A 26759-nucleotide genomic window follows, 5' to 3' on the forward strand; every position below is an offset into this window, starting at 1 on the left:
CAGTTTAACCATAAAATGATTCATTAACATTAAAACAGCTCATAATTAGTTGTGGAGAATATCTCAAATCATTGTAACCAGTTTAACATATATATATATATATATATATATATATATATATATATATATATATATATACTTTTTAATAGTCTTAAAAATTTTATATTAAAAATATATATATATAAAAAAATAATTATAATAATTTAACCAAAAACTAAAAATGTAAATATATATATAAATTATTGAATTCTCTAAATATTAACAAAACTCTACAGAATAACTCTGTCTACAATAACTTTTTTTTTACTTTTTTTATTTTTGTTTTTATTTTTAACAAACTGGAGGGGATTAGGAAGTGGTTTAGAAGTTGTTGGGAAAGTTGTAAAGTTAAATCGGAATTTTTTTCGGGGTAAAGCACCATTTAAATGCTCTTAACAAAATATAAAACTACAGCTTTAGCACCCAAGTAGACCTAATCGAGATACAATTATCATTCCAGCTAAACAGTAGCTTCAGAATGATGTCCGCTGCCAAAGATATCAGTCTCCTCTCGGAGGAGAGGGCTACAAATAAGCTATGTTAAGACCTTCTCTGCAGACTTAAAACATGCACTTCAAACATCAAGCATCTAATACAGTCCTCGGGCAACACAGACAAAACAGCAGCTGTTTTTTGAGGCACCTGTGCATGCCGAGACCTGTTCAAACCCCTTTTCACTCGGCTTTGGTCGTATCCCAACACTTAATGCAACCATTATCTCCATAAACTTTTCTATACCACACTCTTTGAGAGGAGTTAAATGTTAAGAGTGGGAAAACACACTCATTAACTAGTACCCAGAAGGCCAGTTGCTAATGTAAAACCACCTCCAAGGAAAATTCAGGGAGAAAGATTTTCTACCGAGGCAAAATTCTAGACTACTCTAAATTAATTGCAATTAGGTCATCTAATGGCTTCCCAAGAGATCGGATCATCACACCTGCCCTCGTTCCTGCAATTCTGACTGAAACTTTAACAGAAAAAGACAGCGGTTAAAAAAAAAGTCTCCATCTGATTTGCATGTGTATTTTGTGCTATAATACATGTGAACCTTAGACTCTGTTGGCATGTTTGCACCGCCATCACTGTAATTGGACATTTCACCTTACTTAAACAAAACCATCCACCAACATTCAGCTAGGAATCTGCACAGAATTGTAAATGTTGGCACAATTAGTTTCTGAAAGGGTTGGAACAAGTTGGGAACATGCCGCCAGAGGTAGAGCTATTTGGTAAATATGACAGCTGTTGGCACAGGTCTCTCTCAGCCTCGACCAAACACATCGGTCCCCATTAAATCTGCTCTGATGTTAAAAGGTTGTCGTGCAAACAAGCTAATTTTTCAAAAACACCAATGCTTTCCAAGGCGAGAAAATTGCATGAGCTGACGGAAAGAGAAACAACGTGAGACATGTTTTTGGTACTGGGACAAAGGTTGTCTTTGGGATTTGGTGTATTTGCTGTGCGCTTATTTCAGGCCGAATAAACGAAATCCCAAGACAAGTGCGTTTCACCGATAGCCAGCATGCAGATTTATTGTCAGAACCGATCAGTTTCCTTTATGATCTCAGAGCCCTGTGCAATCAAATGTGTGCACCCAAAACAAAACGCTTTAACAATTTCAAGTCATGCGTGATACAGTTTGTAAAACAAAGTATGGGGACGTGTTATAGCAAGTTCAATTGAATTCCATTACAAGAATTTATCCCAGGTCAAAGTGTTTGGGCCAAATCAGACCCATTTTCCCTTTATCACAAAAAGAGTCATAGGAGACTGCAGCGACTTCATTGTTAAACCCTCATTAGACATACTTTCTGATTAGAGAATGGGTGGTTCCCCAATCAGGACGTTGCAGGCAAGGTTTCATTCATACAGTTCGAGAGGAAAACCATTTTAATCGGGGTAAATTGCATTGTGGTGGTCTCCTGACTTGCCAGAATGAAGAATTGGCCAAGAATTGGTGCAAATGTTGGAATTGGTGCAATAAAAAATAGTAAGAGTTCACGCATAACCACGCCCACTATTGAAAGAAGTAGCCAATAAGAAGCAAGCTAGAGAATTTGACTTATTTACCATTGGGTAAACCATTTTAATGGGAGTAAATGGCATTGTGGTGATCTCCTGGCTTGCCAGAATGGAGATACTGGCCAATAACTGTTGCAATAGTAAGGGTTCCAGCATAACCACACCCACTATGAAAAGAAGCCAATAGGAATCAACCCAGAAAAATGTTCATATTTTATATTTTTGGTTAACCATTTTAATGGGGGTTAATGGCATAGTGGTGGTCTCCTGTCATGCCATAATGGAGAAATCTGCCAAGAACTGGTGCGATAAAGGTTAGTAAGAGTTCCAGCATAACCACACCCTCTATTGCAAGAAGTAGCCAATAGGAAGCAAGCTAGAAAACATTTACTTATTTACCATTGGGTAAGCCATTTTAATGGGCGAAAATTGCATTGTGGTGATCTCCTGACTTGCCAGAACGTGGAAAATAGCCAAGCATTAGTGCAATCGGTGCAATAAAGGTTATTAAGAGTTCCAGAATAATCACATCCACTATTTTATAAAGTAGCCAATATGAAGCAAGCTAGAGAAACTGACTTCTTTACCTTTGGGTAAATCATTTTAATGTAAGCCAAGAATTGGTGCTATTGGTGCAATAATGGTTAGTAAGAGTTCCAGCATAACCACGCCCACTATTGAAAGAAGTAGCCAATAGGAATCAAGCTAGAGAAATGGTCATATTTACCATTGGGTAACAGCTCTGGCTGCAGTGGCCGATGTGGGGTACTTCTTTCCTCTGCATACACATACACACACATTACAAAAACACTGCTTAGTCTTCCAAGATTGACTTTATAAACTGTATAAAACACCCTGGCCAGTCAAATTCGTGTTTTTAGTTGCCCTAGTACACAAACTGACCCTTTTATGAGGCTACAAGAGCAATTTAGTTCATAAACTCCCTGTCAAAAGGCCAGCTTAAACCAACCCAAAGTCGTGTACTAATTGAAATTGGTTTAAGCTGGTTTAGAGCCCCTTAAACTGTTAAACTAGGTGAGCCTGAGCAGTCCAACATGGTGTTTAACATAGTTTTAAATCAGTTTCGTACACTTTCGTACAGAGAGCAACAAGGCAGAGTGTTAGTCTTCTCATGCATCGACAAGACAACACTCTCAACACTGAGCAGATAGATGCAGACCGGTTAGTGTGAGTGAATTTGACTACAACCTTCAGGGTAAACATTCGAAATGAGTAAGAAGGCGTGAATTGGTGTCATGCAGAGATAAACTGTGGCAATGATTCCCACTGCAGTTCACTGAAGACTTTCAATCACTTACCTGCGCTGTGACTTCTGAGTTTAAAAAACTACCAAGTAACAAAGCCTGCAGAACGAAAGGTGCAACACTGAACTGCTTATGAAACAAATGGTTTTAAACAATATGATGCCTGGGGATTGTGTGTACCAGCCAGATGTGAGCATCTGTTTCCAATTAGCATCTCTCTCAGGCTAAGAATCTCCACAACGCTTTTGTTTGCTAAGTGTCTTACTTCTACGGAAATGTTCGTGCAAATCCGCTGGCTTATGCGGAGGGCCTGGGTATGTCGTTTGATTGTAGGATCACATGAAGATGCCTGGACGCGTGTGGAAAAACACTTAGCGGTTAGGTGTTAGCTGTTAGCGTTTTCACATTCTGTCTGGATATATTAAGAGTGAATTCCACTGGAAAGTGAGCAGCACTTACTACTTGCAGCAAAGAGAAAGGCTCAAAGCATAACTTTGCATCGAAGACATACGACTGTTTCCACAAAACATATTATATATAGATAAGAATCGGAAATGTTTCTTGAGCAGCAAATCAGCATATTCAAATGATTTCTGATGGATCATGTGACACTGAAGACTGGAGTAATGATGCTGAAAAAATTCAGCTTAGATCACTGCAATAAATTACACATTAAAATATATTAAAATGTTAAACAGTTATTTGAAATTGTAATAACTTTTCACAGTATTAGTGTTTTTACTGTATTTTTTTTAAAATAAATAAATGCAACCTTGGTGAGCACAAAAGATTTCCTTTAAAAATATATTTAAAAATCGTAATGATTCCAAACGTTTGAGTGCAGTTCAATTATCTCAGAAGTATTTGAATTGTGGCGTTTGGTAAAAACAAACCAAATCAATGAATTGCCATTCAGAATCACATACTGTAAACTGGAAAATTATTAAAATATACAGATATGATCTAGCTACAAAGAGCATAATTATCCACTGACGACCATTCAAAAGTAATTGTGTTTCCTGACTGAATAAAATTGTGCACAAATAACATATAATCCTCAAATATTTCATTATATTATAGTATTTACCAGCATCCAATTTCTTCACCACATAGGACCATGTACGACTGAAACTGCCACTGAGATGTATGGGAATGCTAACGCATTGCTCTCTTCAGGTATTTTTTGCCAATACTTGTAGATGTGTGATAGTGTTTGTTTTATTGTCATCCCTTCCGCTCAATGTGCGGTTTCAAACCAAACCCGTTTGTCAAAGCGAATCATCAGTGACAGATTGAGAATGATGAAAGCCATATAAAGTGCAAAAGTAATCAGAGCAACTGAAATCCATCACCACTGGAGAAAAGCAGTCAGTGGGGATAAAGAGAGAGGGGAAGAGAATAGATGAAGTAGCTCAAGGAACACAAAAGCCACCCAGTGAGATCAGATGGATTGATTTTACTCTACCAATGTGCCATTGCGAGATTAAAGTCCGAGAGCTATTGCGCAGAGCTGCGAATCAAAGGATGTTCGGCTAAAAAATCAGCAGAGATCACTTAGAAACTATTCTGAGCTAAATAGTTCATAAGGATCCTATTGCATTAATGAGGTCTGACTAACAAAAATACAGGTGATCTGATTCATTGATGCAAACGCTGAGCTATTTCTGCTGTCAGGGCGAATCCTACTTCTACACTTCCAAGTGTTGGTCAGACTCCAGTCACTGACCAAATCACTCCAATGGCATCTGAAAAAGTCTTTAACACATGCTACATCTGGTCCTCTGAACTCTTTTATTCTTAATATGCTGTAAACAAAGCAAGGGGGAAAAACACAGTGAGATGGCAAGACTTAAAAAAGAGTTAAAAATGAAAGCTTGTGCTAAATGTTTCTTTAACTTGGACAGTTTTGGCCGTGCAGACGTTTAGAAAATAAACTCTCTAATATACACTCTGACCAGTTGAAGTACTTTGTCGACTTACAGTTACCAACATGGAAGAATTTTTATTTTCTTTGAATTCTTACTCCTAATACAATATAATAAAAATTATAATAGATCTAAAAATACATTTTAACAAATCTAATAAATTTATAACAATATTTATTTATTCATTCATAACAATATTTATATTATTTACATATATTTATAATATAATACTTTTTAATAATAATATTTAATATTTTAATAGTATTATTAATTATATTATAATTAAAAGTATTATTTAATAATTATTTGATGATAATAATTATTATTTTTTATATTTAATTTAATAACTATTATCATTACTATTATAGATTGTATATACATGTATACAATTTTTTTAATGAATGAAGTTAATAAATTTAAAGTTAATAAAACATTTTATTCAGAATTAAACTGATTACAAGTAATTAAAGACATTTGTAAAGAGATTTCACAGTAAAGAGATTTACACGGAAGACTGTGCAGTAATGATGCTGACAATTCAGCTTTGCATCAGAGAAATAAATTATATTTCAAAATATATTGAAATATAAGAGAGCTATTTTAAATAGTAATAATATTTTGCAATTTTGCTGTTTTTATTGTATTTTTGATCAAGTAAATGTAGTCTTGGTGAGCAGAAAAGATTCAAAAACAACATACTTCAAGTATATAGACATACAGTATACTTTTTTTAATACCATATATTTTACTATTGCATTTAATAGGTTGCAAATAAGTAGCAAAAAAAAAATAAAAATAATAATAATAATAAAGGCATGCAGTAAAAAGTTTCCCAGAAAGTTTAAATCTGACTTTCATGTTTTAAATGACTGTTTTCTAAAACTCAACCTCCGGGACATAAAAGTGCCTGCTGCTGAAGAAACATCCATCCATCCAGCCTCTCTTCTCACCTTCTCTTATCTTCCATCTCCTCAGGGATTGTGGGTAGGCCACATCAATTACTCTGTGACTCCAGTCCATCCCTCAACAGGGGCTTATTAATAAGTTCAGCTTGTTTTATTGTGGCTTTCTGGCCTATTAGAGCTTGTGAGAGAGCGCCCCGGGGACCGCAGCCCAGCCTTGGGCAAGCAGCTCGATCTGGATTCCTGTGGGGGGAAATGTGTGACCCTGACAGATTCACTGCAGCTCTCTGGCCTTTGCGGCCTGCGCTTTACTCAGCAGAGCGCTTGGTTTTGTCTTCGGGGGCCGTCAGACAAGCCAGACGTCTCATTTGCGGTGCTGCTGGCAGGTTTCGGGGGGAACAGAGGGGTAATAATAGGGCGTCTGAGTGAGACCTTGACATAAGAGCTGGATCCAGAGTAAAAGAGGCGTGCAAAAAAAAATGCATCAGAAGCCAAACTATCCGCCGTTCGCTCGGGAAACAAGGTCCCTGATATTCTTCAAGAGCGTGTTTATGTTTGTTTCTGTTTGGATTGGCCGGATGTGAAGCCGGTTGCTAACTTAAGGATTCATAATGCCATCCTGAAGTCTGCGGGTCCATTTGTTTTACGACTTTTCCAACTATTACGGTCGACGCTCCCAAGATCTGTTTTCAGCTTCACCATACAAAAAAAAAAAAAGATAAAAAGTGTCTTTTTCTTATGAGAATCAGTTTCTGTCATTGACTGGCATTTTAGTTCAGAGTGACTGAACGACAAAGTTTTAAATATTATTTTTTTGCATAAAAAACAAAAACAAATGGGTGATTCTCACAACAAATATCCAGATCATATTACAACTCCCCAAAAAAGAGAAGGGGAGAGAGAAAAACTAAATATTAATAAATAAATAAAAAATAAATATTACAACTCCCCAAAGAGTGTTTTTTTAATTTTTTATATTTATATAAAATGTGTATTAAAATATTTTTTAAATCTTAAACATTTATAAACAATGTGTATTATTTAAAAATAAGAGACAGCAAAGTTATAATTAAACGGGCATTTAAAGGATTAAAAGTTTTTTTTTAATTATGTTTTTGTGTGTACTGTGTATGTTTATTTTGCATATATAAATACAGACACATACATGTATATATTTAAGAAAAAAATGTTATGTTTATATATTATATATATTTATTAATAATATTAAATAAAAGAAAATGAATATAGAGATGTATAAACAAATTTTTCAAAATATACACCGTATGTGTTTGTATTTATATATACATAATAAATATACACAGTATACACACATATATTATGTAAACAAAAACTTTTATTTTGGATGTGATTAATCGCGATTAATCAATTGACAGCACTGAAAATACATACCAATTAATCATCATTAAATTTGTTTTGTTTTTTCTTAGAAATTAATATTTAGCAGCACATGTAATTCAGACTTAAACAGATACAAGTCTGCTGTGGGTTGCTCACGGCTCAGTAATACAGAGGCCTGCTGTGATTGGTTGTAGTAATGCAAAGCAAAGCTGTGATTGGCAAAAGAGGTGCACAGAACAGCTGTGATTGGCACACACATACACACACTTATTATTCAGGTCATAAAGCTGCTGTGTGTCATTTTTGGCATAGTAAGCACTAAAATAGTGCTTACTATGCAGATACCACTTTAAAGAAACCATCTTTATTTTTGCAAATTCGTTTGGTGATACTAATGGCTCATAAATTACACACTGCAGCTTTAAACAGCATTATGACCGATCAGTGTTTTTTAATAACATGTAAAGTTGAAGGGTAATGTGTTCAGAGAATCAAGCAAGCAAGGTTAAACAGAAAAAAAGATGACTAGAGCAGGAAAGCACATAACTCTTCACATTCAGTGATCTTGACTTCCTAAGTTTGATATATGGTCAAATACATCAAGTTCATATGTCATGCGTAAGTGTCTTTTTGCGTTCAACTTTCAGTTCAGAGCTCGCCCGACGCCTGTAAATCCTCCTCCATGACTAGACTAATGGAAACACTAACATATGAATGTAAATGACGCGTAGCTAAAGGACAATGTGCTCACTGTAAAACACCAGAGATGCACAGAACAGTCGTTTCTCACTGTATGTTCTGACCGTCGAGTGAAACTCTGAGGTTTGGTTCCACCTCATAAAATCAAGCCAAACTCTGGACTTCACAGAATATTACATTCAGAGTTTCCATCAGAAGTCTCTTAAACCCAACGCTTTTGCTTTAACAATGTCTGGAGTTCACTAGGACGTCAATGTGAAATCAAAACCAACCCTGTGTACTAAATAAATCCTTAAAAAATGTATTAGTGCACATTATTTGTATATGATCTTCATAATCTTTCATCAAAACTTAATAATATCTAAAACTATTTTCCTTTTGGTTGACGTCACCGATCGCCCTTATTTTTTATCATCTAGTAACCTAGTCATCTAGTTTTTACATTTTCCTTTGCAGCAGCTGGCCAGGTGGAGTGGTGTGGTGTAGAGAGAGCTCACCTACACAGGTCTTCCCATCCGAGTGAAGCGCAAACTTCATGTGACATGAACATCTGGGCCCGTGGTCCATCTCCTCACAGATGTGCTGACAGCCGCCGTTACCATAGTTACACGTCACTAAACCGGAAACAACAGCGTGAGAGATTAGAGATCATTAACCAGTTCCATCCATATGTATTATTTTATATGGCAATCAATCAAGCACATTTTCTCCCAAGCTCTCATTGCTGTAATTAAATCTATCTATCATTCTGTCCATCTATCTATCATTCTGTCCATCTGTTGATCCATCCATCGTTCCATCCATCCATCCATTGTTCTGTCAATCCAATCATTAATCCATCCATCCATACATCCATTTATCTATCCATCATTATATCCTTCCATCCATCCATCCATCCATCCATCGTTCTGTCCATCCATTCATTCATCCATCCATCCATCATTCTGTCCATCCATCCTTGCATGCATCTATCCATCCATTGTTCTATCCAATCATCCATCCATCATTCTTTCCATCCATCCATCCATCCATCCATCCATCCATCCATCCATCCAACGTACTGTCCATCCGTACATCCATCCATCGATCCATCCATCCATCCATCGATCCATCCATCCATCCATCCAACCATCATTCTGCCAATCCATTCATCCATCCATCCATCCATCCATCCATCCATCCATCATTCTGTCCATCCATCCATCCATCCATCCATCCATCCATCCAACGTACTGTCCATCCGTACATCCATCCATCCATCCATCCTTATATTCATTCATTCAATCATTCATACAATCATTATTCTGATCCATTCATCCATCCATCCATCTGCCCATCCATCCATCCATCTGCCCATCCATCCATCCATCCATCCATCCATCATTCTGTCCATCCATCCATCCATCCATCCATCCATCCATTCATTCATTCATTCATTCATTCATTCATTCATCATCCATCCATCCATCATTCTGTACATCCATCCATCCATTGTTCTATCCAATCATCCATCCATCATTCTTTCCATCCATCCATCCATCCATCCATCCAACGTACTGTCCATCCGTACATCCATCCATCGATCCATCCATCCATGCATCCATCCATCGTTCTATCATCCATCCACCCATCCATCCATCCATCATCCATTCAACCATCCATCATCATCCATCCATTCAACCATCCATCCATCCATCCATCCATCCTCATCCATCCATCCATCATCCATCCATCCATCCATCCATCATCCATCATTGTATCCATCAACCATCCATCATTCATTCATTCATTCATTCATTCATTCATTCATTCATTCATTCATCCATCATTCTGTACATCCATCCATCCATTGTTCTATCCAATCATCCATCCATCATTCTTTCCATTCATCCATTCATCCATCCTCCATCCATCCATCCATCCATCCATCCATCCACCATTCTGTACATCCACCCATCCATTTTTGTATCCAATCATCCATCCATCCATCCATTGAAAAGCACCATGGAAAAGCATCCCTCAAATGCTTCTATTATTCCCATGGAGAGTATGTAATATCTCTTGCTGATAAACATTGATTTGACTCACATTTACAGTCACGGCTGTTCTTGGTGAGCTGAAATCCAGGTCTGCACTCACAGGCGATGCTTCCTTTGGGCGTCTCTCTGCAAATGTGGGCACAGCCATGATTTTTATCCATGCAGGTGGGCACGTCTTTAGTTCCATTAAAACGCACTGCGGAAATATGAAGAAAGAAGAAAACATCCAAGCTTGATGAATAAAAGTTTTATTTAAGTTCATTTCTTTCCTAAAAAAATATTACTGACCCCAAACTTTTGAACAGTAGAGAATATGCATATTAAAAATGAAATACATTCTGATTGACTTCATTCAAAATTTTTAATTTTAAAATACTTTTTTTAACTTTTGACACTTCCGGTAAGGAAACATTTAAGTTACTCTCAGGAACAGTAGCTTTGGGATTTCCTTCAGTTTACCCACAAATCTGAACCTAAATATACACACATACAGTACACAAACATACCTGTGAACTTACAGTATATTAAAATATACATACAAGTTTGGCTTGCAGCACATACAAGATTCACAGCTCTGTTTAAGAGTGTTTAAATGTCTGGTTCTGCTCAGTGAGAAAAGTACCAGTCGTTAAGAACCAGAGAAACAGCCCAGACCCGGGTGAGCGTTGATTTCTTTGCCTGACCCCAGATCAGAATCATGTTCAGCAGTGTTTGAACTAAGAGGAGAATGAAAGCACCCCACTGACTTCAGACCCCAGGACGCATCTGTGTCAACAGACCCGCGGGACCCTGGGAAAGCAGCAGAAAGAGCCTTGGGGAGCTGGAGGAAGCATCTGTATCCAAGGTTATATGAGAAAACAGCTTATATCACATTTATCTGAAAGGTGTCACTTATATATGCAGCCAAACCTCAAGAAATAAACTTTACAGGAAAAACATGTCAAGATAAAATTATTTGTTCATGAAAGCAATGAAAAATTAAATGGAAAAATAACAGCAATGTTCTAAATGTCATCTTGGTACTGTTTATTGCATACTCCTATTTAGCAAAGAATGTGAAATTATAATATTTTAAAAACTAGTATGATATATTAGAATATATTATATTATAAATTGACTATGAAGTATAGCAAGTGTAGGAAGTCACAAAGTCTCATGTCATTTAAAATTAAATAAATACATAAATGAGCCCAGACACCAACAGCCTAGTAGGGTTAATTATTTAAATACCTAACTACTACAAATTAAGCTAATTAGTAATGGTATAATAAATAAAAAATCATGCATTAAATATTTTGACATTTTTATTTTTAGATTTAATTAAAAAAACTACATTAAACTACATAAAACATTGCCTAAAAAGGACACATCAAAAGGAGTGCTTTAAGTTAATTGAACAAAACTCTAATCTTCTGTAAAACTGCTTTATTTTTTGCAATCCTATTAAAGTATTGTGTTAAACTGTTTTGTTTTTTTTAATTCTTTTTGTGGGGAGTTGTTGGAGTTGTATAGCATGTTCATGACTTTGGGGGCGGGGCTATCAAGATCCTTTTGGGTAGGGGCATGTTTGTTTTGGTGATTTCAAATATCAACAGTGTTTCTCGGAAATCGCTCACTGCACCTTTAAATAATGGCAAAAAAAGTGTTTGTGTGATTAAGGTTGCTGTAGGTTTATTTTGTGGCTAGTGTATTAAGTGGTTAAATTGTAGCCAGATGCGATTTCACGCGGGCCAGATGTGGGCCGGATCTGGGCCGAAACTGCTTGCTGTCTGGGAACAGAATTCAATAATTTCAACTTTTTGTTACTAACCTTTCAAAACACAGTCAATTATGGGATATTTCAAATGGCATGCATTTTTTATTTGATGAGTATGACAATGTCTATCATTTGCACATACAGTAAGTTAATGAAGTGTGATGCCATGAAATTGCAAAGGCTTCTCTCATTAATATTATTTCGGTTATGCACAAATTATTTAAAATGATAATGTACTATTTTTATGCATAAGTACTGAAATGGAGATCAGGCAAATATTTCAGTAAGTTTGGGGTCAGTATGATTTTATTTTATTTTTTCAAGAAATTAATATTTTAATTGGGCAAGCATGCATTAAACTGATCAAAAGTAACAGCAAAGACATTTATAATGTAACAAAAAGTTTCTCTTTCAAATAAATTATATTCTTTTTGACTCAAACTTTCAAAAATCACAATTTTCACAAAAATATGAAGCACCATAACTGTTTTATCCTGCCACAGGATAAAAAAAAAGGTTTCAGTTTTTTCTCATAATTCTGAGAAAAAGGTCAGAATTGTGACAAATAATTTCAATTGCAAAATATATACTCTCAATTAAGTATTTGACATCATAATTGTATAGCATTGTTGTTTTAAATAGCAAATATTTTACTTAAAACATTCCTCATTAACCCTTATTCATTTGTTATATACGTCGTGAAAAAAAGTTTCAATGTAGCTTGCTACTTTTTGGTAGTAACTTGTAGTGTCGCTAGCTTCTTTTTCAGAAGGGTAGCTTGACTGTAACTTAACTACTTTAACTTAAGATCAAGTAGAGTAACTTCCCCAACACTGACAATGCTTGTGTTGAGAAGTCTTTTAAACGGCCTTTATGGGAGCAATCAGAGCAAACTGAGAAAGAAGCTTTGGAACAAGATTTATAAAATGTGCAATTCACTTGATGCTAACCTCAAAAAATGAGACGTAAATCATATTCAAGTTCAAAAACAGTCCAGAGAGAGCGAATCATATCACTTACCGAGGGTCGACTAGAGAGCCTCTCTACTCAGGACTGCAGACCCATTCATCACGGCCGGGTCAGGTTCGGGCTAAGAAACGGACCCAAAAGAGCAGTGAAATGCTCAAGTGCTGATACAATGAGCCTTTTTTCCAGGCCGAGGTGTAGCCCACCCTCTGAGGCCGGCCTGAAACTCCCTGACAAATTCCTGCCGTTTTTATCATTACGAGCGTTATTCTAATCTCTCCCGAGACTCCCAACTTAAAAAAATGGAGCTGAATGATCAGAAATAGGGAGAAATTAACACAAGCGATTGGAAAAACGATGGGAAAGCCATTTAAAGGGAATAAAAAAGTGGGCGATTAGGGTCTGCACTATCACGCCCGGCCTGTTAAAACAAATACAAGCCTGTTAAACACATCTATACACACCAAGACACTTTATTGAAAGACGGCCAGAGATGTAAGTTTGAGACGAAATGAAGAGGATTTAGCGGTGGAGCACTAAAACAACATTTAATTCAATTTTCCCAGATCAAACGATTATAATGCACACGCTCCAAAGGATTTTCATGGTTCACTATAGAACATTAAATACTCTAAAATAATGCATCTTACATCATGATTGAATTACTGTAATTATAAGACTTAAAGAGAGTGCATCAGATAATTAAACGACACATCAAAGTTTAACTGTTGAATTGCCAATTTTAACATTACTTTGGTTGAGTGGAAGTACACTGAACTTAAGGCTGAAAAATATGATCGACTCTTTACTGTTCAGTTAGTGAGAATTATTCAAATGATCACTGATTCAGTGATTCGGGGGCATTTTTATGTCGTTATAAGATCCAGACGTAATCTGCACAACTTTTTGTTCCCATTTTCTGAATAAAATGGGAGGGAAGTCTACAGAATGGATTTAAACAGTAATGTGTCAAAGACCTGAAACAAATATCTCAAGACTGACTCTGTTCTGTTCAGTTACTGGAAATGATTCAAAAGATAAATGACTCAGGCCTGGACAGTATCTGCACTATTTTTGTTCACATTTTCTGCATAAAAAGTTCTTTTTTTTCTTTCTTTTTTTCTATCAGAATCACTGATTTTGAAGCAGTAATTTGTAGAATTTTACAGAAATTTGTTACCATATTAGATGTCCAAAAGTCATACATGACAGAATAAAAACTAACAAAAAAATGCAGTGAAAAAGTCGTCTCCTCTGAATCATGTGAGAGATCAAGCACCGTTTACAAGTCAAAACAACAGGAGATAGACTTTTTTGTTTTACTGGAGGAAGCGTTATTTTGGATTATGGACTCATAGTTTAGTCGTAATCAACAGTTTGAAGTTAAAACGTCTTGATGTTAATTTATGTACTGGAGGGGTGTGGATTACTTGTGGATTATTATGATAATTTTTATTAGCTGTTTGACGGCACCCATTCACTGCAGAGCATCCATTGCTGAGCAAGTGAAGAAATTGCTAAACTATTTAACATAAAAACAGGGATCCCTTTAGTAACTCTTTACAACATTGAGCACATCCTGCACATTATTTTCTCTTTCATGCATGCTTCTTCATCATTATATCAATATCTTTATACTTTTTTTTTTTTTTTTGCAAATTACATGGCAAATGATGCAGAATCGCAAAATTTGGAAGGAAATCTAGTGAATGGATTTAAACACTGTAGTATAATAAATGGAGCTGATTGGTAGTTAAAAATCTAATCATATTAGCCAAAATATTTTATACCTGATCCAATGATGGCTTTTCCTTTAACTGATCTCAGAGCAGCTCTGTTCTTCTCTTTGGAAACTCTGCAATATATTACCAGGAGGCATATTTTTTTCATACAAAGAAAGGCAAAACCATCACAGTGATATCAAAGTGATCTCTTCAGGAATCTCAGATCCGGGTCTCAGATTGTTTTGCCAACAATAACAAGGATCTGTGGCTATCTGACAGAGTAATCTTCATGTTTTTAGCACCTTTCTGGAAGGTTTGCCGCAGTGAAAAGCCGCACTGATTGGTTGTTGGCTGATGTGTAAACACTCTCTTCTCACGTTCCATGAACCATACAGACTTCTTTTACTGACATGCTTTTTTCCACAAGCCAAACAGCAAACCAGTGGAGCGTTTTGTGTGCATTGTGTAATACAGAGTTGTTTCCAAACAAACATAAAAGGCCATATCAAAGTACGTTCAACGGCACAGAATATTTTGTATGTCCTGATTGATCTTTTATGCAGCTAGAACGCAAAGAAAAGAGCAAATAAAGATAACATATTGCCGCTGCAGCCTCCGTTCACTGGTTAACACATGAAGTAAATACTGCTACCTGTGAACAATTAAAGCCCAACACTGGCTCCTGAAGCATATCAAATGTAATTTATGGAGTGAATACTGTAAAACACCTGCCATATTAAGGCCAGTCTACTGCGATTCCCAAGAACAGAGCACAATGGGTAATAAAAAACTAATAAACATGTTATATAAATTACTATCTAATATAAGATCTCATAATCAATATTAAAGTGCTCATTTAACAGTATTTACATAAAAAAATTGTAATGTTGACTGCATGCCAAGATCAACCTTTCGATCTTATTATTAAAATTATTTAAAAAAAGAAATATAAAACTGTTAATTTGTGTGATTTGTTTTTGGAATAATATTTTATTTGTAATGTCTTTGTTTAAATAATATTTTAACTATATGTATGTGTGTGTGTGTGTGTGTGTCTGTTTCTTATTATATATATTATATTATATTATATTATTATATTATATTATATTATATTATATTATATTATATTATATTATATTATATTCATAATTAAAATAAACATTTGTAAAATAAACTAATGAAGTAAAAATAAAATAAATAAATATTACAAGAAATTACTAAAAAAATACAGCAACAAGAACACCACACACACACACACACACACACACACACACACACACACACACACACACACACACACCCACACTCACACACACACACCCACACACACACACACACACACAGATATGGGTTTTAAACTTAATTTAGATGCATTTTATTTTTGATGAAAAATTATTATTATTATTACTATTTAACCAATAACAATATTACATGATTAATAATAGTTTTTAAATAAAATAATGGAATAAAATGACTAAAAAAATTACTAAAAAAGTAAACAAATATAATAATAATAATAATAATAATAATAATAATAATAATAATAATAATAATAATAATAATAATAATAATCACACAAATAAAGGTTTTAATCTCTATTTAGACACAGAACTTCCGTAAATGCAGAACCTGTTTTATGCTAAATGACAAATTATCTAACTTATTTCCTAAACATGTTCATTTGGAAAACTCTTGAAAGCGCACGTCTGATCTGATGACAGTCACTGTAATCCGCTGGAAAAGGTGTAAAGGTCAAAATCTGCACATGAACCAAGGATTTAAGATATAGGGACAATTAAACAATTATAACAGCCCTTTAAAAAATGTAACAAGTTGATATAAACGGCAACGAGTCAAAACAAAGCGGCGGTTACTGCATGGTTGCTGTCCACAAGCAAGTCCACAGAAACCAAACCCAGAAACAACATTCGGATGAGTGTAATCTATCCGGACAGCAGAAAACCACTTATCCACCCTTAATTATGTTTGTTCAACAAATACACCAGCAGATCTGATTCTACAAGGCCAGAAGTATAGAACAGAAGAAAACAGATATTTCATTTGCATTTCGGTTTGATTACGCTCCGTTATAGAATTGCATTTAATCAAAAGCATTTCAGGCTTTCCTCCTCTTTCCAGCCCAAAGGCTTTTTCAGTCTGATGAGGGTAAGACTCTGATGTTTGACACCTCAGGGATGGAGGTAAACTTAAATAGTCTTAGATTTCCAGCGGCTGGACTGAGGTTCAGGTCATTGCAGGCCTTTAGCACGGAATCCTGGAAATTCTATAATTACATTTGACAAGCACCTTTGATGCCTAGCAATTATGCATTTATTTTTATGTACAGAATGTGCTCCAGAAACAATCCTCGCATGGTTTCGTAATGATGTGAACTCCAGCCCGCGTCGCTGGAATACTTTGCGATCGGAATGACCAGATTAGACGTGTTTTTCCTCGGAAACGCTGGAAAATTGGCAACGTGCAAAAAAGTCGAACATGCATATCAGAAATGTTTGATTATGCCAAAAATCATGATTTATTTTTTTTGTCAATAGTGAGATTCCAGTTATTTACCATGATTACTCATCGATTTATAAATAAATATAAAAAATAAATCAATAAAAAAAAAGTTTATAAATAATAAACACAGCACTTTCACTACTTACTTAAAACTACTAAACTATGAAACAGAAAGTGGCACATTTTATCTTGCTTATCTTGTTTTCATTATTGTTGGAAACCAAAATCATAACTAAAACTTATTTGATGATTTTATTATTATTATTATTATTATTATTATTATTATAAATAATAATAATGAAGTAAATATGAATTCAAATATTATTATTAAAGCTGAAAATGGCTAATATGCAAAATATTAATAAATAACTATACAAATTATTAATAGTATGTACATTATATTACTAAAACCTGTAACTATAACTTTAAATTTTTTTATATTGATTTGAAAATACGTATAATAATTTGTTTCACACACACACACACACACACACACCACACACACACACACACACACACACACACACACACGTATATATATAAAGGATATGGACATATATATATATATATAATAGTGACAATATATATATATATATATAAAATATTATAATTATTATCACAAAAATTTTTAAATCACCTCAAATGGATTTCAAAATTAATTCAAAAAGAATAATAGTTGATTTTGTATTAAATGTCCCAGGGCAAGAAAGGTTTATCATAATGTACTTAGTTTATGGACTGCATCCCTTCTTCAAAGCAAGTCCGTCAGCTTCAGTGTCCACTAAGTGAAATCATAAATCATATTGCTAATAAAAGTGAAAGTACACCTCTCCTCAACAAGACACATGATTGGAAGGATTATCTGTGTAGTTCAAACCATGCAGAACAAATTATGCCAGATTTTAATACTGTATAACTACTACTTTACTCAAAAAACATTGCATTACAGAAGTTAAATATGCCACAGTTGCTGTTTCATATTGCAAACACACAGACGTTTTAATCAGCAGGTGATTATGTGACTTAACATCAACATGAAATCATCAAAAAGCACAAAATGAGCACAAAATGTCTCTAAATTTCTTTACATTCCTGCAATGATGAAGACGCATCCACTTAACAACACACTCCAGAAATGCGTGTGTGTGTGTGTGTGTGTGTGTGTGTTCATACTCATGCACCACACTTTAAGACGAAGGAAGCAGTTTTTTTATTACTAAGTAATCATTTGCCAGACCACTGCAACACAAAACACATGGGCTGACACTCATGAACTTTAAAAGCTTTTTGTACTGTGCAGGTGTGAGAAAGTGGGAAAAACGGGAACTGCAGTGAGACTCGTAACCGGGTCTGTGATGCATTACTAACTAAACCCATCAGAGTGTGTGAAACTCTGCAGTGCTAGTAATTACTCTACACACACTACACCCTCAGAACTGAACTCTAGTTCAACCTAAAAATCACAGAATCAGATTAAAACATTAATACTTCTCACACATTACAAAAAACAAGCAAATGAATGAATGAATAACAGAACATATTATCAAACATTTATATTCTCACAATTAAAAATATTCTATTCTATTAATTTCGAAACATTTATGCAGGAATTATGTAGTTTTTAAATATTAATATTACTAAATATTAAAATGTTTATATTTAATTGGTAGTTTTTTATTCATATTGAATTAGAAATATTAAAAAGGTTAATATCATTAAGTAATTAATTATATTTTTATAATATTATTTTATATTATATAAATATATAATACATTAAATAATTAAATAATAATTAAAAAATATTCCAATAATATTATTATTCAACAGTACTAATATTTTAATAATTTAACAACACATTTGCATGTTCATAGCTCCCTAGTGGTGGTCATTATTATTATTGTTATTAATTAATACAAATGTTTGAATTAAAGAAACATTTATGTATTAAGAATTTGAACAAGCAACAAAAGTAGCTAATCAAAAACAAACTATCACTAATAGTCAATGTGATTGTTATCTTTTGAAAATCTTTTATTAATATCATACATATATTCAAATCTTAATCTTAATTAATATTAATTATAATGTTAAGTAAAATTAACATTAAAATGATTGATTTACTTTAAAACCAGTTAAGTTTTTATTATTATTATTATTATTTTTATAATTTTATTACATAAAATTTGCTAAATTGCATAAATTTTATTTTTTTAAATTACCAAATAAAATAGGTATAATTTATTGAATATTATACAAATATTAAATTATTATTAATATTAAGTAATTGTAATGTTAAAAGGTTAATATTTCTTCAATATTAATATTCAATAATATTAATGTTTCAATAATTTAACAACATATTTGCATGTTATCATTTTCTAATGCTGGTTAATAGTTAAAACATAATGAAAGAAACATTATTTATTATTATGGGTTCACTTCCCAGTGAAATTAACATGCACAAAATTATAAAACTATTAAAAATGCATGTCATCAACATAGTGGATGCTTTGGATAAAAGTCAGGCAAATGCACAAATGCGAATCCAAATGTGCCCTGTAGAAACTGACATAACACATCAGTTCACTTTGTAATTCTATTCACAAACCTAAATGAGGAAAAAGTCACTAAGCTTCGAGAAAAATTTCCGACAAATCAAAAATCGATGGGAATTAACGAGCATTTTACTTCTGCACTGTGTGATTTTCACAGAAAACGAGGATTTTCTGAGTTTGCAGTGGATTATTGAGCGAGATTTGAGGCCGAAGGTAGAGTTCAGATCCTCCAGAGCGTCAGATGAGTTTACGCTGTAGTGCTTGATTGGACTCACAACCTTTGACAACCACAACAAAAGCTGCAGGACACATTTTCCCTGCTGTCCGTGACACACACGACCCCAATCCTGCATCAGAGACGCAGCAGAAACACTTTTCTCCAGCTTCACCCAGTCAGCGTTCATCTGTTTGATTCGAAAGTACTTCCCATGAAATGAGTGCTCAGCCTCGGGCGGCGAACTGCCTTCATTTCCTCCGTTTCATTCTCCACTGGCTCTGCACCCATCTGAGAGACTTTAGCGCTTATTTAAGAAAGTGTTTGTGAGGACAACCAGACATCACCGTGCAGCGCAGGTATCAACTGAGTCAAAACAAACAGGCAACAAAACGTCTGGATTTCATCTGCGCAGCAAAGCACAAAGATCACTGACATAACAAGCACGCGGGAGAAACTAGACATGGATTTACATCAATGCATTTCCTTGTGGAACTCCTTGAGGTTAAAGCATTTATGAATTTATGAAAACATTTTTGAATTGTTTAAACTAGAAATTAAAGGTGCTGTATGTAGGATTGACACCGAGTGGTTGAACTAGGTATTGCAATCCACATTCAAAATATTAGAGAGGGTTTTTTTCACCCGGCCCCTCCTCCTCAGACTTGACGCAGGCGCAGGTTGCCAGATTGACGACACCAACAAGAACGAGTGCAGTTGACGATGAATGAAATTAAATATGCTGTGTTTTCTGCCAACTGGCAACCCGGGGTGCCGAAATACAATTGGGTAAACTGGCAGTGGGCGGGTTTCACAAACCAAAACAAAGATCGACATTTTGGCCCGGAACACACATTTTCAAAGGAGAATAACTGACTGTAGCATTGTTTTTCAGATAAACAAGTATGTTAACTTAGCATGTTTCTTAAATATCTGCAAACATATTATAGTATTTTTATGCTTTAGTAGAGTCATAATCTTACAAACAGCACCTTTAAAGTAACTAGCAGAACAATGACAAACAGTCACAATTTAGCTAACAACTGATTTTACAAAATTATATTCAGATAAAGTAATATTAAAAAGTTAATATTTCAGTAATATTAATATTCAATAATATAATAATTAACAACATATTTGCATACTCATGATTCTCTAATGTTGGTTAATGGTGACATCAAATGGTAAACCATTAAAAAACGTTTTAAATTATTTTATTTTTTTAAATTAAAATAAATATTTATGCATTAGAAATTTTAACTACCAGTCAAAGTCTTTATTTTGCTACGAATAAAAAAAAAACCTAAGTGAAAAAAAAAACAACACAAAAATATATATAAATAAAACTGAAATAAAATAAAATCTAATATAAATATATATATATTTTTTTATAATACAAATGTTGAAAGCAAAATTATTACATAACTAAAATAAAAATAAAAAGCTATATATGAAAAAAAATTATAATATTTAACATTTTAAAAAGTCTACTCAAAATATAAATAAATACTATAATAACAAAAAAATACAATAATATCAGGAAATAAAAACAGTCAAGGACAAAGAGTGATTAATAAACTATTAATGTGGTTTATTTCCTTTAAAACAATTAAAGGAGATCAATGTATTAATGTATTTTTATCAATATTATACAAATATATAAAAAAATATTAAAAGACAAAACAGTTTAGTTTTGCTATTAATATTGCAAATTATATATATATATATATATATATATATATATATATATAATAAAAAAAATTAATACTCAATAATTTGATTTTCATTTTACATTTTAATGATTTAATTCATTAAAAGTCTTGCATTGAAGAAGAGACCCAATCATGAAATAATCAGATATTGCCAAATAATGACACCCAGTTCCTCTCATTCTCATGTGATTCTCATCGTCCATACATGCTATCCGTCAGTGCCTCATCGCACGGGACGATGAGTTACGTCACTCTCGCTGTCAGCTTGTCCAACTTCATCTCTGCTTAAAGCGCAGATATCTGAAGCACACTGTGCTGCAACTATAACTGTGACAAACAGATCCACAGCTGATCACAACAGAAGTGTACGCTTGTGGATTTATGCTGCCTGAAACGCTCCGTCCAAGAGGTTTTAATCTGGCAGCAATAAAACTAATATTAACATGAAATATGAGGGATTAATGACAGTATTTATCAAACTCTTTCCAACAGGGAAAAAAAAACAACAGAGTAGAGACAATAAAGGGCTTGAATCAGAGGGGCAGCGTTTGAAACATACGATCCACACTCAAATAACAGTGTGCTTATGAAACACAAACACTGACGAGTTCAGCGGCCAAAAGCATCTCCTGAGGTTGGGCTTTGAAGAGAACAGCTCTTAAATCACAACATAAACGGCACAGAAATAACGTCTGCGTTCAGACTGAAATACATGCGTAGTATTTACTGAATAATACACAGTACATACTGTATACAGATTATTACTGTTTCAAAAATATAGCAAGTGAAAGAATAGCATGCCACATTGTCATCAGCAGTGTTGTTATTGTTACCTAAAACTAAAACTATTAAAAATGTTTTCGGCATTTGAGAAAGAGAAAAAAGAAAAAAAAAACGAAAAAGAAAATTAATCTTGAAATGAGAATGAGAAATGTTGCTTTGACCACTAACTGAAATAAAATAACAGAAAAAAAAAATAAAAAAGTAAAATTATTTATGATAATGATATAATATATTTTGTTTTAATATGAATATGAATATGAGTGGTATCCAGTTATTTATTTATTGTAATTAAATAGTTTTTTCACAATTTTGATCTTAACTTTTAATATTCCAATCAAATAATATTATATATATATATATATATATTATATATATATATATATATATATATATATATATATATTATATATATATATATATATTATTTTCTCATATTTTTTTAATAACCAAAATGTTTTTAATAACTGAAATAAAATACATCTAAATACTAAAATACATTTACAAAAAAAATATATATAACAATATTTCTAATAAAAATGAGAAAAATCTAACTACAATAAAAAAAAATTACATATAAAAATAAAAGTAAACTCATAATATATAGCATAATAATATAAAAATAATACTAAAATATCACTGGTTGTCATATGACCCAATCACATTGCATATGAGTGTTCATCCAGTTAACTACATATATTAAATTAAAAATTATTTTTACAACTTTGATTTAATTTTGTTTATAAATAATTTTTTTTACAGTTTTGATTTTATTTAATGTTGAAATATATTGATTTTTATTTTTAAAAAATATAAATATTTATGATGAAAGAGGAAAAACGTATATAACAAATGTACTAAAACTTAATTAAAACTAAAACTAAACACATAAAAATAAAAGTTGACTCAAAATATTAATAAATAGTATATAAATAATGTTAAAATCTCACTGGTTGTCACATGAGCTCATTACATTGCATGAGAGTGTTATCATGTTAGCATGTGACTGTTGTGATCATGTGTCACCTTTGGGTCTCTGGATGCAGGTGTGCTGGTTGTCAGACAGAAGAAATCCGTCGCGGCACCGACACTCGTAGCTCCCCATCATGTTAACACAGATCTGCTGGCATCCGCCGTTTCCTTCCGCGCACTCGTCAACATCTGACGGAGACACAGACATACACAGATATTATAAATCTTCTCACAATTCTGACTTTTTGTCTCGCAATTGCCTTTACGTCTCACAATTCTGACTTTACATCTTGCAACTCTAACTTCAATGTTTCGCAATTTTTTTTCTAAATAAACATTTTAATTAAAATACCTTTGTTACACCCAAAGGTAATTTATTAAAGAACAACTATTTTAAAATGTATAGCTGTATGCTCAACATTGTGTGCCAGAAATATAAATATTATATTATATTATATATACAGCAATACATTATTGTATTTTATTTAATCGAATGATGTTCTATTTGATAGAGGATTATTCTTTATTTTGTTGATAAATTTAATTGTTTTTTTTAATTAAATGAATATTTATTTATTTTGTAAATTTTTGAAGTTATTTTTAAATTAACTTGTTATCGTAAATAAGCTTACATTTAAATAAATAAATACTTAAACTAAAAAAATTTTTTTAGTAAGTTTGCTTTTAAATAAATAAATATTTAAATTAAATAAAAAAATAATAATTTAGTTTTTAAATTAAAATAATTATAAATACTAGATAAATAAATAGCAGTTTTATATTTTATAATTGTAAATAGTAGTTATAATTTTTGAATTGGTTTATGTTTAATTATATTTATTGAATATATTTTACATTTAAATAAACGCAATAATAATACTATTAATATTACTGCTAACAAATAATAATAATAATAATAAATTAACAAAAAATAATAATAATGAATTCATATAAAATTAACAACAAATAAATAAACAAATAAATCAATAAAACATTATACAATATAAAATTACTCATTTGATCTATTGCCAAAAAAATGTCCTTTTAAACATAGGCTGATAATTTGGTCTGAAAAATAAAAAAATGAACAGAAACCTCAGTTTTAACAGAACTTGGACAAACTTGGACGTGGGGTAAAAGTGGCATGCATGCAAAATGGTCCAGATTTAAACATACTTTATGTAACATAAATGGCAGCTGATGAAGGTTTGAGTCGACTAGACTGCACTCACTCTGTCTAACACGTGATGAGAGGCTTTAGTATCAGTGACAGCAGGTGTTGCGTTGAATTTAACCCACTTACTACTAAAACTCAGCTGTGTCCTATGAGGGCACAACCCATCATACTGACAGATGTGTGAGTGTTTGTTCTCATTCGAGACATTTCTGTGTGTCGTCTGCCTCTCTGAGGATGAGACTGCAACCTGATCTCTCTCTCAGATACGTTGCATCAGTGTCAGGCTGCTGTATACACAAGCTCACGCTTAATAAACCCTCATGCGAAACTAATTTTCTGTCTATTTGTCCAATGCACTGAGGCCTTGGGATAGAGTTTCCAATCTAGGCCATTTTCAGCCCAACTGAGGGGGAATCTAACTTTTTTTCAGAAACACACACACACACACACACACACACACACACACACACTCACACACACATTCACACACTCTGACTCACACACACACACACATACACACACACACACACACTCACACACACACACACACACACACAAACAAAGAACACACACAATCTCATATTTGGATAATTGGGAAATTGAGGTTAATGGAGTTAAATTCTTAAATTTCTGAAAGTAAAATTGCTGTATGAATACAAACAATATCATAGTTAATCTGAACATACTGGATGCTTATTATGCGTGTTGCAGGATTATCGCAGGAACCATGATCACATCAGATGTCACAGAATTAGAAAGGCCAAAAAAAAAAAAAAAAAAAAAAAATTAAATATATATATCTTGTGAATAAACACATTGAATAATATTAAATCAATAATATTAATAATAATAAAATTGATACAAATAAATTATAAATAAAAATGATTACAAATCATTAATTAGATTAATTACAAGTCAAATCAATTATAATAATAATAAAATTTATACAAATTAATAATAAATACAAAATAATTACAAATCATTATAAAGACAAATTATATAAATTATTAGATTAATTAAAGAACATATATAATTAATTTTATCGAAAATTTCAACTGTCTGTCCTAATGATTTATTATTAAATATTTTTGTAAAATATATTCTATCTGTCTATCTATCTATCTATCTATCTATCTATCTATCTATCTATCTATCTATCTATCTATCTATCTATCTATCTATCTATCTATCTATCTATCTATCTATCTATCTATCTATCTATCTATCTATCTATCTATCTATCTCTGTGCGTGTGTGTATCATATATATCAAATACATTAACTGAACTCAAAGCAATAAAGTAATAATAATAATAAATACTAAATAAATCAATACATAAATAAATACAAATTTGATTAAACAAACAATATGCTTAATTTTTATTAATATATGTTTAATGTTTAATTTGTATTATTTAAACATAATTAATTTGACCAAATATGTCAATTGTCAGTCCTAATTATTTGTTATTAAACATTATGAAAAAGAAAGAATGAAAGAATAGCTTTCCAAATGGCTTGTACTCCATCCTGCATTGTTTATGCAATAAATAAATGTATATTTATATAATGAAGAAGAAGAAAATATAGCTTATTTAATATGCATAGTGTAGGATTCTGAACCAATCAGAAGTCATGTGGGTGTGGTTACAGAATGTATCAGAATTAGAAAGGCCAGGAACGTAGAACATGCAAGTACTGTATGTAAAGAAAAGGCATTGTATTAATATGATTTTTTTTTTATTGTAGCAGTAAAAATCAAGGAAATCAGATCAGTTATTAACTGTTAATCTTATCTGTTATTCTTAAGGCACTCTACAATATCATTAGTTGACACAAAAGAAAACAGATGACAATTTTACAACAATTTAGCAATGCTGAGATTGAAATGCGTTGCACTTGTATTGCATTATAAATTGTAATGCATATTGACAGATTTTAGATCACAATGAGTGAAACTGACCATCAAAAGCATCTACATTTACTACTAATGTATCTGTTGCCCCTAAGCATTTGGAAAGCATTTAACATATGGCAACATCCATAACAGCTGTCTGTTTGCACAGAGCTTGCATTAGTATCTTTACATGTGCTTCAAACCCAAACAAACCCATGATTTCCTGCCGCCTTT

At 32.8% G+C, this 26759-nt stretch overlaps 1 protein-coding gene across 6 annotated transcripts in view; it reads right to left on the reverse strand.

Moving 5' to 3' along the window:
* The window catches only part of LOC109076566 (signal peptide, CUB and EGF-like domain-containing protein 3), a 99908-nt gene that overhangs the window by 24528 nt on the left and 48621 nt on the right, over positions 1 to 26759 (reverse strand). For 3 of the 6 annotated variants that reach the window (XM_042713624.1, XM_042713625.1, XM_042713626.1), the window contains exons 6-9: positions 23507 to 23641; positions 10303 to 10449; positions 8712 to 8828; positions 2792 to 2842 (exon numbers count right to left, since the gene is read on the reverse strand). In XM_042713624.1, coding sequence (XP_042569558.1) covers positions 2792 to 2842; positions 8712 to 8828; positions 10303 to 10449; positions 23507 to 23641 — 450 coding nt within the window. The remainder of the gene's footprint in view (positions 1 to 2791; positions 2843 to 8711; positions 8829 to 10302; positions 10450 to 23506; positions 23642 to 26759) is intronic. The other 3 variants (XM_042713629.1, XM_042713627.1, XM_042713628.1) reach the window with 1 other exon arrangement.

Source organism: Cyprinus carpio, chromosome A23 (genome assembly GCF_018340385.1).
Source record: "Cyprinus carpio isolate SPL01 chromosome A23, ASM1834038v1, whole genome shotgun sequence".
Classification (NCBI taxonomy): domain Eukaryota; kingdom Metazoa; phylum Chordata; class Actinopteri; order Cypriniformes; family Cyprinidae; genus Cyprinus; species Cyprinus carpio.